Source organism: Nilaparvata lugens, chromosome X, assembly GCF_014356525.2.
Source record: "Nilaparvata lugens isolate BPH chromosome X, ASM1435652v1, whole genome shotgun sequence".
NCBI lineage: Eukaryota > Metazoa > Arthropoda > Insecta > Hemiptera > Delphacidae > Nilaparvata > Nilaparvata lugens.
This window is the reverse complement of record NC_052518.1, coordinates 56,011,572-56,031,731: the sequence shown is the minus strand read 5'-3', so window position 1 is coordinate 56,031,731 and position 20,160 is coordinate 56,011,572. Positions and strand designations below refer to the sequence as shown.

At 33.9% G+C, this 20,160-nt stretch overlaps 1 protein-coding gene across 4 annotated transcripts in view; it reads left to right on the top strand.

Moving 5' to 3' along the window:
- Nucleotides 1–20,160, top strand: part of LOC111058064 — a 1,079,251-nt gene that overhangs the window by 661,735 nt on the left and 397,356 nt on the right. For all 4 annotated transcript variants that reach the window (XR_005573405.1, XR_005573404.1, XR_005573406.1 and 1 more), the window contains one exon: nucleotides 995–1,525. Coding sequence is in view for 1 of the 4 variants with exons in the window: in XM_039443353.1 (XP_039299287.1) it covers nucleotides 995–1,525 (531 nt within the window). In the remaining 3 variants the exon portion in view is untranslated. The remainder of the gene's footprint in view (nucleotides 1–994; nucleotides 1,526–20,160) is intronic.

The following is a 20,160-nucleotide window of genomic DNA, read 5'->3' as shown; positions in this document are numbered from 1 at the left end:
ATAATAGAACCATTGGGAATTTGTAGTCTTTAGAATTTCTTATCAATTCCAATAATACAAGCATGTTATCAAGAGTTGAAAAGTTTTTCTTGAAACCGGTCTGATTCACAGAAGTTGATCCAGTTAAATAGTTGTCTATCCTATACGTTATAACCGCAATAAACACTTTATGTATACTGGATAGAAGACTTATCGGCCGATAGTTCTTTATCTCTTTCCTATCACCTTTCTTGAAAAGGAGTATCAGGCTGGCTTTCAACCATATTTCTGGAACTCTTCCGAATCCAAGGCATATATTGAATAGCTTTGTTAATAGATCTATCACCGTATTTCCGCCTGCTTTCAATTCTTCATTCGAAACAAAAATCGAAGACATTGGCAAGATAATAGTAGAAAGGAAATGGAATTGGGCTGGCCATGTGGTGCAAAAAAAGGACGACAGATGGACGAGAAGAATATTGGACTGGCATCCACGGAATAGGAAAATAAGCAGAGGAAGACCTAGCTACAGATGGGATGAAGAATTCCGGCGAGTTTGTGGAGGAGTAACTTGGCAGAGAGTCGCACGGGAAAGAAAGGAATGGGAGAGAATGAAAAACGTGTACAAACAGGTCTGGCTCTACAGGGATTGAAATGTTTAATTTGAAATTAATTTCATATGAACTCTACTAATATGATAAGATACTCATTTTATCCTAAATAGGATACCCCAGCAGATGCTGAATTGCGAAGAATATAATTTTTATTGTAATTGCAATTATATTATGTATATTAAGTTTTAGAAGCAATAAAGGGTTATTTATTTATTAATGTATAATTTCAAGTTAATCAGTCCAATAGTTCAGACGTGATGATGTGTCATTCGTGAATTTTCTATCCCGTACGTGTATAAGCCAATTCTTTCTTTTGCTATTTTATAGATGACAATTGAACGTAATGATTGTAATGAAAGATGAATGAAATGAAATTGAAATAATTGAACTTGGTGTTGCAGATGGTCTTGACCGTGAGTCCGCTGGCACTGAACGTGTGTATGGTGCTGCTCTACACGCTACTCTGCGCAACCGCGCTGCCTCTTGGCAGTAGCTACAGAGTTGCGACAGCGGCGGTCGGCCGCGACGGCACGTATCGCGATCCACCAATTGGTCGCGATCCGACTTACCGCGATCCTCTCGCAATAAATCGCGAGAGCGATGAGTCACGTGCGCTTTCTGCTGCAGTCGTGGCAGCTAACGAGCCTACTTGTGAACAATTGCGTGTTATGTGGCGTTTCTCGAAGCGTCAGAGTCGCGCGGCCGAAATCACCAACGAGCTGCCCACTTACCGCGATCCGCTCGCCTACAATGTGTGGGACGCGTATGCAACCTATCGTGATCCGCTGTCATATGCAAGAACCCGGAGTGGAGGCGGCAGGCGACGAGCCATGGTGTTTGGGCGGGTCGTACATGATGCTCGCGGTACGGTGCCATCTTCCTACGAAGCACTGCTTGCCGCTTCGCCCGATCGACTACGTGCTTTCCAAGAGGTCAGTACAGTCTATTGCATTAATTATATTCTCGATCTGGGTATTATCATATTTCTATTTCATTACAGCATGACATTTAGAAAATGTTACATTCTATACTTTCCGATTAGCCCGTATGATAAGTTTTTCAAACTGCTCAAGTTACGTCGTAATCTGTGAATCTGTGAAGAAAAAAATACAATCTAAATTTCAATTCACAGCCTCTAATATTGGAGCAATGCTGCTCCTCTATTGTAGAAATATTGTATTGAGTCATCAAATTCTTCATCTTTCTATTTTCCTCTAAATAATTGAACGACTTGAATTTTTTTTTTCTCTTGAAGGGAATTCTATCCTTCCTTTGAACAATACAATAACAGAAAAACAACTTATGATTCCAGAATTGTACTAGCAGGAATTTTTAATCTCTGCCAGTTGTAATTTCTCATGAAGGTGAACATGAAAGAGAGATTAGATTAGAATTCTTTATTCATGTATTCTACAATATTTACTGGCTTATACACTAATTTACATTAAATGATGGTAATGCTAATTATCCAACGAATTTTACAAAGTATAAAAAATAAATCAATGAGATTGAAGATTAAATGCAATTAGAATAACGATAGTATAAAATTGTAATGTAGCTTCATACAATGTGTATGAAGCTGTCGATTCTCTAAGAAGGATATAAAATAATATCCTTCCCATCAAAACATGACCGGGTTGTGATGGAATAAAGCTGTTAAGAATATTATAGCATGTGAATATGTGAATCTTGGAATATTATGGGATGAATGAATAAGTTCGATGATATTAGAATGAGAAATAGTAAATACAATATTGCATCAAGATAGATAAATGGAACAAACGTTGTAGGGTGGGATTTCATTAAAATTTTAGAAATTGATTGAGTAATAATGACGATATTCAATACTATACAATACTATAGAACAGAATATGTTGAGATGAGATGATGAATAAGTATTATGTAAGATGGATGAATGAACGGAATAAAGAATAGAAAGGAAGGGAGATTAGAAATATTTGTCATGCAGTGCTCTAGGGTTGGACAGAATCAGTCATTTTCTCTATAAGATATTTTTTCAAAGACAAGATGAAGCCCGCTCGGCTCTCAATGCATCTAATAGAGTTGGGAAGTTTATTACATTCACGACAAGGGGGATGTTTCACAGAGACAAGTTCTCACAGAGACAAGTAGTGGTTTTGAACGATATTAGTGTCACAGAGACAAGTTTCACAGGAGCAAGTATTTCTATAAATGGCAGTCTCACAGGAACAAGTTCCCACAGAGACAAGCAGTTTCATAGAGACAAGGTCTCCGTCCAAAGTAGTAGCGCTATAAATGGCAGTCTCACAGAAACAAGTTCCCACTGGAACAAGGTGTTTCACAGAAGCAAGGTCAGTGTCATAGAGACAAGGTAGCGAATGTAGGAAGAAGTTAGGCGTGTTGCCTACATCTGAACTTGAAGGCACTCCATTATTTTTGTTCTAGTAAATTGAATGTCTGCTGTTTTTTAATCATGCAGGAGTAAGATTATGATTGAAGGTTTATCATATAAGATAGGGATGGGTTGATAACCTATTAGAATTGGATAGAAGATAACTTAAATAAATAAATAAATTGAGTTCTATGCAAATGTAATATATTTGTACCAAACTCCAAGATAACTATTCCAATATATCTAATACGTATACATATAACCTTCAACCCGGAAGAATAATCAATATGAATATGGAATGGAATATATAAAAGCCAAATAGCCTACCACTGACCTATTCATCACCGCTTCTTAAAAACCACATGGCCAAAATGGTTTTTCATTATAATTCCTTCTTTCGTAATAAATTGTTTATGCTTTTGTACTCCTGAGCGAAGCTCGGTCCCTGATATTATGAGCTAATCATCTCTTCTTTTTTCGAGCTGCGGTCTCAAATTGTAAATTCAAATTGATATAATATTAGCTCCAGACAGTCACAGAGTAAAGCTGCGTCAACACCAATAGATTCTATAGATTCTATTTGATTGAACATAACTTATCATACACATGATGAACATATGTGTTTTTCATGTGCCGTTCAATCTTAATAATCTGTGAGGATTAAGTTATTAACATTTCGTTAATAACTTTGGTGTAAGCGCAGCTTTAGATGCCAAGATTTATCATGGCGTTCCGAGTTACGGATGATAATGTCAATGAAAAACTTCATTTTCCTCATGAAATCTTTCCCATAAAAAATTTAACAGATTGTTGTTCTACAAGGAGCGTCTCTACATGTTACAAAATGAAAATCCCAGTGAAAAACAAAAAGTGCAACTTGATAATTCCCAAATCATCTTTTTAATCGTAGCTCTGATTCAACTGAGCAATAACTTTCTGAACTTACTGAGTTAATAAAGTAACATTTAAAATTATCATAAGCGCAATGGGACTTGGGATTCCATCAATTCAGAATAAGTATTATACTGTTATTCATTTTTACAGGATTGAAGTAGTGCAACATTTAGATTAGCACACCAATAGATTTTATTTGTAGCGGAGTGAGTTCATTACTTTCATATCAAAGTTCTACTTTTTCCATTATGATATAGTACAACTACTGCAAAACAATGTCTGGTAGCCCTGGTAATGTAATGTAATGTAATGTATGGTTGATTGGAAGTCTCCAACCAGCCTGATCAGATTTCTTAGTGGGGCCATTGGCAAACATTTTAAAAAAGCCCTGATATTATTACAATGACTTTATTCCTAGTAGATAGCATTTCTAGTAGATGGCTGAATATTCTCGTTACCACATTGCAAAGGATGTTCAGTGAGGTCTACTGTTATCTGGACTACTAGAGTCTTGTAACTCCTAATGTCAGATTGAGTAAGAGCTTGAAATTTATTCCTATCTAGTGTACTCCATGTTCAATAATCTGCCTTTATCTTATATTAGAAGAAACTTGCCTCTGAATAAATTAAAAAACGCACTAAATCTAATTCTGAATGAAAATGCTTATTGTTCCGTAAATTAATTTCAAATTGTTGAAAATGTGATATTCAGTGCTGTGAGTTTATAAATAGTTTATGTCTTTTTTCAATGTATGACTTAATTTATTAAATTGTACTGGGTGATGATAATTATGACTTGATAAGACTGATTTGATGAATGATTACACTATTCATAAGATGACTACTAAGATGTTATGAATTGAATTGCTCATTTATTGTATAACAGACTATAAGCTGAATCCTTTAGACAAGGCCTATTCGCCTAATCTACATCCAAATTGTTTGTATTTATCGGTCAATATATTTCTTATTCCTAGACGCCAGCTAAGAAAGGGGTTTCAATTTTCGTAGAATAAGCACGTGATTCAAAACTGTATGTTTTTCAAAAAATGTTGTGATTTCAAATTCAAATTTCGTTTATCACACACATAGGCTATACGAGAATTAAGAATTAATGAGAAAGTGTCCCGGAATAAGGTTTATGATTTTTGTTCTTCTGTATTTATACGGTACTAAGTGACATATTTATCAGTGATGGCTCTTAAACTGTAGGTTTATTATTAAATAACGAGTTTGGAGCACCAGAAAAATGGGATTATATTTCATTATAATAAATATTCAAAATTACATTTCCAACCCACAATTATTGTCTTATTGTCATGTCCTTAAAGTTACTGTAAACCATATCGGTTGGGACTAATCAAGGTTTATTTAGGGTGGTTTTAATTGTTAGTTTATGTGTTACAAATAGTTCACCTAGATTTAGATGGCAATTGAAACATTATTGATCTAACTAAAGCATGATATTAGTGTCAAAAACAGAAATCTGCGTTTTAATTCATTATCATGTGAGAGAGAGAGAGAGAGAGAGAGAGAGAGAGAGAGAGAGAGAGAGAGAGAGAGAGGAGAGAGAGAGAGAGTGAGAGAGAGTGAGCCCGAAGGAAAGGGTATGTGTAAGAGAGTGATGTGGTTGAGTGGGAGTGACAGAGTTCGATATATTATAATTATGCTATATGGTGGGTGAGGAATAATAGTGTGTCCCTTACGCTACACTCACAGATATATATATATATATATATATATATATATATATATATATATTACGTTTTTGTGCATGTTGTGGGTCCAGTAAAATTTCAACTCTTATGTAGTTCCCCGGGACCCCCCATTTTAAATTTGATCAGATAGTCACAAAATGAAACTATTATGTTATACCTGAAGAACTTGACTTGCTGAATGGTCATATTCCACTCAATTTATGATATATTCATCCATAATTAATCTAGATCCTTGTAAAGTTATTCACCTCATGATGGTCCTTTCTAACCTCCAAAGTGCTTATATAATTCTGCTATATAAAATCTACTCCTATGTTGGGTCTTGAGTGATTTGGCGCCAACATTAGAGTTGCATGCAAATTTTATTCCTCAAGAAGGTCCTTCAATATTATAATTGCTGCGTGAAATGTGCTCCTATGTTTGGTCCGCTGAGCTGTGTTGCCAATTTTTCATATAGTAAATAAATTTCACTCCTCATGAAGGTCCATCAAACGTTGCCATACTTCGTCTTTGTAATAATGATTCGAGATTTGTTTGAATCAACCAGCGACCGGCTCCGTGAACTTGTATCGCACATAACTCAAAACATTTTGTAGAGCATTGTCAATAAACTAAGATTTTCATGTTGTCAGAATATGTAAAGGAAAAAAATTGTACAAGCACCGTTTTTTTATGCATTTAAAGTTGATTAATAAAGTTGATTTATTTATTTATTCGAGGTTGCATAATAAGTCAAGCATGCTCAATAAATGTAGAAATCTAGGAGATTACCCTGAAAACCCCAATGAGCTGTATCAGTTGAAAGGGAATTACCGAATTAAGAGCCATTTGCACAGTCAAAGCTTAAACTGAATTTAATCAGCTGGTGGCTTAAACTCAAAATGTAAAACATTATAACAAACGAGACTTGATATGGATTTAATCGAGTTTAAGATGGAATTTTCGTTTAAACTGTCACTGTGCAAATGGCCCTTAGAGAGACAATAACAACTATAGAACAAGTACAGTTTTCACGAAATGAAATTTTTCAAGTTCAAGATGACAGACAAAAAGCATTACATTAGGGAATTTTTGGGGATACAAGGCATGTGTTCAGGAGCTGCAAGCTTCAGTGAGTGGCAAGGTCGGCGGATGCTAATGGTGTGAGCGACCATAAAGGTTTTAAACATCCCTTCTCTTGAGAATATAAAAAATGGGCTGTTAATATAAAAGAATTTGACTTTTGGGTATCTATCAATCATTGGAAATTAAAAAAAATGTTTTTGACTTTCTCATCAGAAATTAACCACACTAATCTTAAGGTATGAACATCTGAATAAAATTGGGGAATGGCTGTGAAATTCAAACTTATTTGCTGGAATAATATCAAGGTTTCGATTGTTAAAACTGAATGAAGACTTTTGGGCAGCATGCCAGGTCTTTGAATGAATTTTAATCACAATACCATCTTTACCGAACACTGCCTATTGTTATATTGATTTTAGAATTATTTCGTGTATCAATAAATTCAGTTTATTGCAGTGACATACACAAGAAAGTACAATAATGAAGGACTACTGGAATCATTAAAACAAACTGTTACTACATTTACATTTTCATGAGCAATGTACTCCAACATCTTCCAAGTATGACAATTATTCCTTATAGAATATTAGTGAGTCTAACTCCAATCTCTAGAATATTATCAAATTATCTGATATTAATTGATTTGTATACAAAGTATTCATCCATAGAAGTGTAGGTTCATTCCTTAACACAAGGTGGGTCTTTTGTTTAAATCTCTACAATTCGTGTTGGTCTGTTCAATGGTAAGAATATACTCAAGTATGTAATTTATATAATGTATATATTATTAATTTATATATGTAATGTATGTATTTATGTAATGGAAATCTTAATTACTGCATCACTGTATATTATATAAATTGTACCTGATTGGATAAAGATATGAAGAAACATTTGAAAAATATGATTCCAAGCTCAGAAATGCTAAAAATGCATTCATTTTTCCATAGAATAAAATGAGAACTCAAAGTTCAGCTTAATGTCTGGTAGGGAATATGGATATTACTCTATTTTTATTCTTAACCAGCATCACATTTGAAAATGCTTATAACTTTGTTAAATTTGGACAGATTGATTTAAAAATTTAGAAGAATCTCAAATATATGAAAAAAACGTTCACGACTTTTTGTAGAATTTTCCCATGACTCCTTCACCTTCCTAAGCCGAAAAACATAATTATTATGAGAGTTGTGACGCTAGGCAGAAATTTTCAAAAGTCGCGCTTCGTTCAGCTGTCGCCCGCCAAGGAACTGAATTGGATAACTTTTCCCGCGTATCAACGCTATTGGGTAGTTGAACTTGAACCGGCAAGTTCAAACGATATGCATTCATTTTATCTCTCTATAAAAGTGGAAGCTGTAGATAACACCAAGTTACTTGGAATACAAGGTACTGGCCACGTGCATCTCGATCTTTTAATGATCAGAGTCGGATGATCAGTGTGACATCATTGGTACTCTAAATATCTATTCTTCCTATATTTCCAATGTTAAATTTAGCAGCTTTGTAAGTCTTTTTCTCAAAAAGTAAATAACTTTCAAGTCCCATCGACATCTCCTACGACTCATACAATATTTATCTTTAATTTTTTTTAGAAATTCAATACTTTTGGACGACTGGATCTTTCAGAATGATTGATTTTGTAAGAGCCTACATCGAATACCTGTTGCTCTCTTATTGAAAATTAACATGCTTTTCCTGGCTCTTTTGTAATTCAATTACTCAATGCTAATGAATTCGATAAATCGATCATTGAATAAGGTATTAAAAACATGAAACATTGATTGTACTATTATTTCTTTCACAATCCTTTATCTTGTCTGTGTACTGTATATCATATGTAGAATCAATAGAACTTCTTGCCTAATCCCTTAGGAGGAACTCTTTTTTCAGGAAAATTATGGCTTTCACATACTTGATGAGGAAATAGTTTTCTGGTTGAATCTTTCTAATTGAAAACTATAACAAAAAATATACGGGCGAATATTATATTAAAGCATGGATTGCGCGTGAGGAATTCTCAATAATTGTATTGAATACTTGATCTCGTATTCTGAAACACATATTTCCAATTTAATTATTTGTAAGAGGAATTCTCAATTGGTACTTATTGTAGAACTCTCATTCTTTATTTATTTGTGAAAGGGAAAATCAACTCTTCATGATTCAATAATAATGAATTTAATGAAAATGAATCATACATTGAAAAGTATGCGTATGAATATGAATTCATACTATAAGTATCCTACAATATATTCCTTCTAATAAACTTGATAATTCTATAAGGCAAGTGATCGGTTGAATTCCTGTTTGAAAGAATAGAAAGGATGACAATCTCTTTAATCAACTCGGAGGGCATTTCAATTCTAGAAATTGAACTCTCATAAACTTAAAACAGGATAATGTGCGTGGTAAATTCCAATTATTTTCAATCTCCACATTATTTTCCTATACCGGAAAGATAATATAGTTGGGCATATTTTAAGATATTTTCTCAAATAGCAAATTATTCAGTTTATAATGCATTCATGAATGTGAGTGTTATATCATCACCCCATACTTCCTTTTGTTCCATATATTGGGGCTTTCTACCACATAGAGTGTAAGTGATGTATATGTGATAAAAATTATGTTACTAGATTGTGCCTTGGTCACTGAGTGTAAATAATTTTGAATCCAATAAAGTTCTTTATCGAAAATTAAATTGGAATTTAATTGTTGATCAATACAATTGATTGGTAATAACAAACGAAATCATCAAATATCATAATATAATATCATAAGGGAGGAAAGTGGTGCGCTTATCATCTTCATCCGTTGATCATCCACATTCTCCTTTCAAATCACTGATGGAATACATTGCACTAACAACGTTATTCTCTGCAACCGCTCTTGATTTTACTTTTATCTAATTAATATTAGCTTTTCCTTTATATGTCTTCTGCATTGAGATTGGTATTAGAATCAGTTTTGAAAGGATAGATATTGGTTGAGTTTGCAGAAGAATATCACAATGAACAAAGGAAACAGCTCGAATGTGTACAACGTAATAAATAACGAGAAAGCTCGAAATAACTATAAAGTATTCAAGCCAAGCCTAATTATTATGCTGATAAAAACAGTGATTGAAGAAGTATAAGTCTATATTATCACTCAAAGTATTACTAGGAGAAATAGGCTACATTCAGTACCTTTTTTCAACTTTATAATTGTTGGGGTATTAAAACTTTGAATAGAAAACCTCCAGTAGAAAACCTTTGAAGCCATTCATCTTTTCAAATGTTGACAAATAAAATCTATTCATTCATTCTACGAGTATCCCTTCTCGTAGTAACAAATGAGAGTTCTCTATCTCCAAACCGGTATGCCCTTACATTATCGAGAATTCTGGAAGATCTAGGAGTTCAAAGGTGATGAATTTCTAAAAAAAATTGAAGATAAATATTGTATAAATCGTAGGAGATGTCGATGGGACTTGAAAGTTATATACTTTTTAGAAAAAGACTCACAAAGCTGCTCAAGAAAAAAGATGAATATTGTATGTGACCGTAACACACAACTATCACCTGGTTAAAGTATGTGTATATGTATATATCATTTTTTTCCTGAATTAAGAGTGCACTCCTAAAGGATTAAAGATGTTGAACCGGCAAGATGTTCTACTGATTCTATGTAATATACAGACAAGATATGAAGGATGTTGAGAGAAATAATATTATACTCTAATTAATGTTTCCACGTTTTTAATTCCTTATTCAATGATCGCTTTATCAAATTGATCAGCATTGAGTAATTGAATTACAAAAGAGCCAGGGAAAGCATGTTAATTTTCAATAAGAGAGCAACAGTTATTCGATGAGCAGGCTCTTACAAAATCGATCATTCTGAAAGATCCAGCCGTCCAAAAGTATTGAATTTCTAAAAAAATTGAAGATAAATTCTTGTATTTATCGTAGGGGATGTCGATGGTACTGGAAAGTTATGTACTTTTTGAGAAAAAGACTTACAAAGTTGCTCAATTTAACATTGAAAAGATAGGAAGAATATACTTTTAGAGCACCAATGACGTCACACCGACCAGCTGGTTTGGATTTGTCAACGCGCATCTTTTCGTGGCCAGTACCTTGTATTCTGTATACCTTGTATTTTGTATACCAGTACCTTGTAGGTACATTGGATAACATCTACTTTTTTCCCAACTTTTCTTTTTCTTCTGCTTCTCCTTCTTTGTCATCTTGTTCTTCTTTTTCTCCAAATTAGAGAATTCTTAATATTTGTCCTTTCATATTGAGTGATAGCTCATTTTACTCAGCTCTTCAAGGCGGTTTCAATGCATATTTCGGTTGCCTGACAAAACCTCACTAGTACCTCTAACCTCACCAGATAGGCTATGTATATTTTAATGAATTGCACTGTTGACTTATTTATTACACTGTTGAAGTATTTTTGGAGCAATCCCATTCCAAAAAGTTGAGTTTATAATCATTTCATTAAAATACACATGTCTGGTGAGGTTGGTCGTGGCGAAGGCATGCGTTAGGGTTAGGTAAGGTTCAATCAGGTAACCGATATGCATTGAACCCACCTTGAAGAGCTGAGTAAAATGAACAAATAATTAAATGAATGTTTATTTCCAAAAAAAAAAAAAAATACAAGATCAATTACACAACATATTAGATAAATTACAATAAATTACATACAAAACCTAGTTAGTTACAAAAAAATTTTATAATGTGTCCTCTATTCTACTTGTTTAGTTTTTTCTATGTGGAAATTGACCTACTCCACTATGGCATACCATGTTCTAGAGTAAAATGAGCTATCACTCGAATTGATATGATAAATGATATTGAAAATTATTCTCAAATTTGGGACCCCACATCTTTTTGGACAAAAAAAAATTAATAAGCTCAATGGCTACCATACATAACTTGTAGGTTCCGAATATAATAAAAGAGAAAATTCCGATCTACCTGTACAGACAATAGGGATGTCATAATTCCAAGTTCCAACACAAACGGCAAGTTGCACAAAAGAAAATGTAATTTAATTAACATAAGATGACGTCATCATACAGAGCTGAACAGGGAAGTGGCTGCAGTGGCTCCATTAAAGACGTCATCTCATGGTTTGATTTTCTTTTATACAACTGGCTGATAGAATTTAAATTTTTGGTTCTCCGTTCCTTGCGATGTCTGTAAGGATTCTTCCAATAGGCATGATTGCAGTATTTTCTTTTGATTGAATTTATTGATAATACATAATTTTCCAAGCTGATAGGCTGAGTGCAATTGATTTGTTGATGCACTTCATAGATTCAATTTATGATTTTTAAAGTGACATTGGAATTTTTTTCATTGATTTTTATTGTTAGCTTCATTAGTAATTTTGGAAGCTATTCTTCCAATAAGCTAGATTTCTTGTTTCAGGATTTGTTTCAAGGTATAATTCATAGCTTCTTAAGTTTGATTAATATTGTTTCAATCTATTTCAATTAAACTAATCTTTCTCGAAGAAAGAGATCATCACACTAAATGACACATTATTTTAATTTAGTCTTTGGAAAAAACTACAGCTGAAATACTTTTTTGATACGTATCATCGTTTTTCAATAAAGCATTCAAAGCTGCAATTTACAAAAAAAGTTGTTCACAATAAGAAGGTTAGAACCAAAGAAGAGGTAGAGTTTGTAATCTAATAATATTGTATGTGCTAGAACCCACTACAATGTGCATTTTCCACAATTGTTCCACATGTATTTTCATGTGATTTTCTAGAAAGTGAATATAAGATACTGTAGCTATTCTCTATCTATGAAAATTGTTTATATTGAATATAACAGGAATTATTATAAAATAAATGAAATAATAAACAAGAATAAATTGTAGAAATAAAAAAAATACTGAAATTCAAAAACCATTTTTAATTTCAAATTATTATAGGGGTTATTCATCCACTCATCCATGTGTAATAAGTTAATTTATTATAGGTAATAAATTTAATTAATGCAGAAAGTATTTGTTCAATTCTCTCATTACTCACAAAGATGTAGGAAACTAGAATACAAACAAAAAATAAATATGAAATCCGCTTTCAAAAATGAGCAAGCCTTTTTTTGTTCACATTCTTGAAAGAATAAGAATAAGAATCTATATTATCATAGACATTGTTAACAATGCATTGATAAATGTCAAAAATAGGTACTAGATATTACATAATACAATTAATATATACAATAATATTAGCCTACAAATATTTGGTCCAGTCAATTACATGAAATTCTTGGATGTTATATAAACTTTCAGCTTTCAGTACAGTTTTCAATTTCCTTTTGAAGAATGTAAGAGGCAGTGCCTTAATTTCTAGTGGTAATGAATTGTACAGTTTAACAGATGTGTACAGAAGATTTTTTTGTGAAGTTGTGAACTTGAACTATTGAACTCTGATATTATTCCTATTTCTGGTTTCATATCCATGACAGTCACTATTTAATTTAAAAAAATCCAGATTACTTAACTAACACTAAATAATACATACAAAGAATAGACAGTTAATATTCCCAATTTTGTGAAAAAAAGGTTTACAGTGGGTCCTCATATCAACATTACAAATCAATCTAATTGCTTTCTTTTGGAGTATAAATATTTTTGAGACATGAGTACTAGAGCCCCATAATAGTATACCATAGGACAGTAAACTTTGTATTTGAGAGAAATACACATTTAATAATATATTAATATCTACAGTTAATTTTAACCTTCTCAGCAAGTACAGTACCTTTGCTATTTTTTTCACTAATTAATTCTGCATATGTGGTTGCCAATTAAGTTTGGGATCAAGAACAATACCTAGAAATTTTAAAGGTTCAGTCCCTACTTTATTGTTTGAATTTCTATTATAGGTGAACATAATAATTACTAGCACAACAATCATTAAGGAGTAGAGAGCTATCAACTAGACAATTTTGTACACCTGCTTCAGATTTACAACTAACTTTGAGACCAAAATCATCAGCAAAGAGAAATCCTGCTTTATCAGTGCCTTCTATATTACAAATTATGTTGTTAATATATATATTAGGGAGTATTGATCCAAGTATGGTGCCTTAAGGGACCCCATAATGAACCTTTCTGCCCTTAGAGAATTGACAATCTTTGTAAACAAACTGGTTGCGGTCCTTTAAATAGATTGATTTTGAATTGCAGCCATAATAAGAAAATTTTTCAAAAAGTATGTTATGCTTAACAGTATCGAAAGCTTTAGACATGTCATATTACCTAAAACTAACAGATAGACCCTTCTCCAAATCATCAAAAACACTATTAATTTACTAAACTTGTTACTGCATTGCTAGTATTTCTACATGGCCTGAAACCAAATTGTTTTTTAGTAAAAATACCAAAGTTTTCAAAATTATTTGAGTATATTATTCGATAGTATAAATAAACAAAGCGTTGATAAAAATGTCCCAGGAAAACCTGGGAAACGCCAACGAGAGCAATCGTGGCCCTGGAGAGAAATTGGAAGCTCCTGATGAGAAGGGATACGAGCCAGAGGGAGAAAAAGAATAGGAGGGACTTTTCAAATTTTGAACTGCACTTTCCAAATAAATGTTTTCGTTTTTATAATTAATACTGATAAACAGTAGGTACGAGGAGCTGTAGAAAAGAGACAGATAGTTCAGCTTTTTGACAGTTGTTAATCTGTCCCATTGACCTTCTTCCCGAAATAATAATAATTGCTGGCTGAATCAATCTCGTCAACCAGATGTAATAGGTCATACTATTTCCTATATATATAATGTTTTTACTACAGACAGACTGCTCCTATAAAATTGGCAACTTTGAGCAAGCTCTGATACAGAGCACTCCTTGATACAATGCTGATTAAATAAGTTGGTACTCCTGTTCGATTCAAAATGTCCAACCGGCCAATACTACTATGCTGAGGGATGATTATACGGAATTTACACACCACTACTAGCACACTAAGACAGCGATAAGATAAATAACAGCTTGTTCTAATTGTACTCAAGAATCAGAATCTTGGTTAGACGACAACTTTAGTTTCTTTATAATAACTTGTACTCACGTAAGATTGCCTTTAATAGAACTTTTAACATGAAATATTCACTTTCACATTCACTGAAAAATTTCAAGCATCAAAACAAATAAACTTGTTAAATTACTTCAAAATACAGAGCTAACACTTTTATTACCTTTCCACTGCAAGTCAAGCTTGCCAACCTCCGCACATGCAGTACCAATTAAAAATAAATCAGCCAATGAGATAGTCGATGCATTTATTCCCATACTCGATAGACATGGCAGCACACATAACCTTCAAACTGACAGTGGAAAAGAATTTATAAACTCAAAGTTTGCCAATCTAATGAAATGCTATAATATTAATCACTATACCAGCTATTCTGATAAGAAAGCTTCAATTATTGAAAGATTCAATAGGACAATAAAACAGTCAATGTGGACCATGTTTACCAAACGGGGATCTTATAAGTGGATAGACATAATCGATTGCTTAGTTTCCAAATACAATGAAAAGGTGCATAGAAAAATTGGAATGCGGCCCATCAAAGTAAATGAAGAATATGAGCAACTACTGTTGAACAAAATCGCTGAAAATCATTGTAAATTCTGTCAAAAACTGTCAACAAAGGTGGTAGTGCCAAATTTCTATCCAGGACACTGGCAGAAAATCGAGCCCGGTGACAGAGTTCGTATAAGCAAGTATAAAATGATATTTGACAAGGGCTACCTTCCGAATTGGACAAATGAACTGTTTACAGTCACACGTGTAAGACCAACACTCCCTGTAACCCATGAATTGGAAGACTACCGTAAACAACCTATAAAAGGAGGATTCTATGCTGAGGAGCTGTTAAAAACCACAGTGCACGAAGTGTTTGAAATCAATAAAGTTATAAAGAGACAGGGTAATAAGCTGTTAGTCAGTTGGAAAGGTTACAATAATAGTTACAATTCTTGGATCAATCGTTCCGATCTGATCTGATAATGATGATAAGAAGAAGAGGAGGAGAAGGAGGAGGAGAAGGAGGAGGAGGAAGAGGAGGAAAAGGAATAAGTAAAAGAAGAAAAATGGTGTACTTGAACTTGTTGAAACTAAACAAAAGCTTCCAGTTATCGATTTTGATTGTATTGTTAGTAGAAATTTGAAACAACAGGGAAAAGACAACTACAACACAGTTCTCTATTTCCAAATCATGTGAGATGCATTATATGTAAACCATCAGGCTGTGGTAAAACAAACGTTCTATTCAACATATTATTCAATCCAAATGGAATTCGATTCTCAAATATTTACATATTCTCCAAAACAACATTTCAAGATAAATACAAATTTTTATGCGTCATAATGGGTGGTCTTGAACCAGAGCTCAGTTATACAGAGTGTGACACAAGTGATGTAATTCCACCACCTCATGAACTGCCACCCAACTCTATAATTATATTTGATGATGTAATTTCTGAACAACAAGATGCTATATGACGTAATATGATGTATGCTATATATGCTATATGATGTAATGACGACATTACATCACAACAGGAAGACACAGCAATGTGGATTGTTTTTATTTGGCACAAACCTACAGCCATATACCAAAACAATTGATATGAGAAAATGCCAATTTTCTAATCGTGTTCCAACAGGATCAGTTGAATGCAAAACACTTGTTTAGAGATCATGTGTGTAGTGGTGATATGTCACTGGACGAATTTCAAACCATGTGTGATAATGTATGGTCATCATCCGTGCATGTGTTTCTAGTTATTGACTGTACATCTGACAAGGATAATGGATGCTACAGACAGGGATTTGATACATTTTTAGTCAGTGCACAACCGAAATAACTCCAGTCTAGTGTCAGTTATTGCGATGGAGGGGGGTGAAGTTGTCCTTGGTGCTGGTAACAGCAACATAAGTAAGAAGACTAGGAAAAATATGGAAAAGAAGAAGAAGAAAGAGAAAAAGAACAGAAAACTAAAGAAGAACAGTAAGAATGTAAACAAATTGACTATTACTACTGAGATAAGTAAGCTGGAACATTATATAAAACAAAAACATAAAGCACTTACACAAGATTTATCTTTGAGCGACAAACAAATCACTAAACGAATGCAACCGCTCTTGGAATCACTCAAGGATATCACAAATCTTATTCTCAACCGTAGTGATGAAGGAACAAACACTTCAACAGCATCAATACTTCAACATCAGCAATCACTATATCCTGAAACAAATTACTTTCATCAGCAACACTCTTCTACACCGTTATCTCAATCAAACTTTGGAAAACGTAAACACAGCTTTTCATCTACTACTTCTCTTCTACCTTTGATTTTGGAGAAAAGTGACAGTGTGAAGGAGAGTGGAGACAATAACAAACAAGTGAGAAAGGACGAGAATAGGAGCGTGTCAGCTGCAGTTTCTACAGTAAAGAGACGTTTGATACAAGCCAATTATGATGTTAATAAAACTAGGGAGGAGGAGGAGGAGAAGGAAGAGGATGACAAGGCGGATGGGGATGAGGAGGAGGATGGTGATGAATAAGAGAAGGAGGATGATGATGAAGAGGAAGATGGGGAGGAAACTATGTTACCTGTATCACAAATTACACTATCCGAAAATACTATATTGGGCAGTTATATTTTGAGATGGTTGAAAAAAGAAAAGGAGATTGATCAACATTTTGGACCAAGAATCAAACCATTTAGTGGGAAATATTTTCTGGGTAGCAAAGTCATGTCATTTGACAATGATGGTAGAGAAATAATTCTAAATAATCCTGAAAGAGATGATAAAACTGGAGAAGGAGGAGTACGGAAGTTTCCAGTTACACATGGCCTATGCGAGTTGATTTTCATGAAAAATCCCTACATATTTCTAGTAACTGAAAAAGATAAACACATTTACAGACGAATTCTCATTTGGACTAATGTTTATAGAAAAGGTTATCGTACTGATGGAAAAATTGATAATTACAATCAAACAAAGTATAAGTCTATAATAAAAAAATACTACTAACAACTTGCCAATGTAGCTACTCCAAAGAAACCATCAACAACAGCTGATGATGGCACTAATCTGCTGAAAAATCCATTAGCATCATCACCAGCTCATACACCCACCACCACCACCACCACCACCACCACCACCACCACCACCACCATCACCACGACTACACCATTGTTGCAAAAGAAAGTACAAGGTCAAGGATTGAAAACTCTGTTCAATATTGTTCCAAACAGTGACAATGATGATAATACATTCATGGACTACATTTACTGGAATAACCCTAATGAGTTGGTTGATTGGCTCCACCTGCTTGATGAATCACACACAGTTGGCAATACTGGTCATCAAAACGAAATCAATTCGATTTTAGAAGAACTAATTGAAAATGGATATATAGAAGGCATTGCACCGGCACCAATTTAAGTGAGGGGGAGGAGACGGAGGAGAAGGTGGAGGAGGAGGAGAAAAAATATGTGATGGAAAGGGGTAGTGGTTAAAAGGATTTTTTTTTTTGAAGAGAAGGACTCGATTTGGTAGAAATGTGTTCATTTAGTTGGTGACTTTCATGATGAAATGAGGTCTAGTGCTCCTCAGTATTATTGTCATTGTCGCAGCAACATCATCAGAAGAAACCAACTATTAATAAAAATGGATCCTGTTGGAAACATTAATATCCATGGCAGAAGAGTTATTAATGTTGGTAATCCACGTAACAATAGAGACACTATTAATGTAAATATGTGTAAACAGTTGATTGAGCAAGCAATTAAAGAATTCACATCTTATCATCGGCATCACAATTAATGGAAGAAGAGATGATTAAATCACTGTTGGATAGTGAAACACTAATGGAAAGAGTGAGAGAAATTACAGTGTCAGCATTTGCAATTATTGCTGATGCAATTTCAAAGGAATTGTCACACGATACTTATCATCAAGAGCTTATAAAAGGAAGACTCATTAGCAGAATGCAATAAATACAGCACTTATTGATTGAAACAAACCATTTGATGGCTGTCTTTGGAAAGGGGAAGACATTGAGTACTACTTCAAGTGGGGGGAAAAGTCAATCAAAAAAAGGGCGTGGAATTTTGAGTGATATTTCCAGAGCAGTTGGAAGTGTTATAAATAAATCCATCGATTTATTACCAGTGGAACTCCACATACCAGGTAAAAAAAAATTTCAAAAAGTATACAGTATAGTGCAAGATAAGCTGGAGTCAATCTAGATATAATAATAATTATGGTGATATGCTTTTTTAATTTTGTAGGCTACTCCTACTTCGGACCAGGGACAAAATTAGCTGAAAGATTAGCAAAAAACGACCCAGGTGTAAATAAATTGGATGAAGCTTGCAAGAAACACGATATTGCGTACGCAACAAACAGTGATACAGCAAGCAGAGCAGTAGCTGATAGAGAGTTGGCAGAGCGTGCTTGGAGCAGAGTAGCATCTTCAGACGTGGGTCTATTGGAAAAAGCAGCAGCATTAGCTGTAACCAATATAATGAAAGCAAAATCAACTTTTGGAGGAGGCATGAGGAGGAGAAGAAGAAGAAAGACGAACAGACCAACAAGTCTACACAGTTCGATAAGGAGGAGGATGAGTGGAAAGAGGGGGAGGAGGAGGAGGGTAGTGTCAGGTCGAGGAATCTATTTGAGACGTCAACCACAGTTACAGCCATACATGGTGAGAGGAAGAGGCGGGAGCAGCAGAAGGAAAGGGGGTGGAAGAAAAAGAAATTGTCATCATCAACATTAAAGACTTCGATAATAGCCTTACCAGATAGATCACTTAGCGAAGCTGATCTCCACAAGTATGCTTGTATTTTACGATTGAAAAATTTTCATGGTGTCTTTATGCCTAATACATTACCTCCTTATGGTCCACTAAGTCAAGAGTGTGGGTGTATAAATCTTGATATACTAGGTGGACAAGGAACACATTGGATGTGCTATGTGAAGAAGGACAATGTTGTTCACTACTTTGACGCTTTTGGCAATCTTAGACCACCACATGAATTTATAGAATATATGCTTTGTGGTCAAACACCGGCCACAACAATAGAATACAATTTTGAACGTAAACAAGAGAATGTTTACTGTCACATTTGTGGACACTTATGTTTGAAATTTCTTGTAGATGAAATATATTGCACTCATTTTTTGTAATCACAATTTTATGTAAAGTTTGAAAAATGAATAAAGAACTGGTGTGTGTGTTTAACCTATTTCTTCTCAGTTCTACAAATTATCTATTCTTTAGAATAAGAGAGAGAGAGAGAGAGAGAGAGAGACTATCCTCACTCACTATTGATTTTTTCCGCAATCTAGAATATAAAAACGCAATGCATTAACAGGTGTTTGTCATTAAGTGAGTTAACTTTGACATAGCAAGATGCTATGTTTTGGTGGAAACCAACCAATATTAATAAGCGAGTTTTATCCACCAATAGAT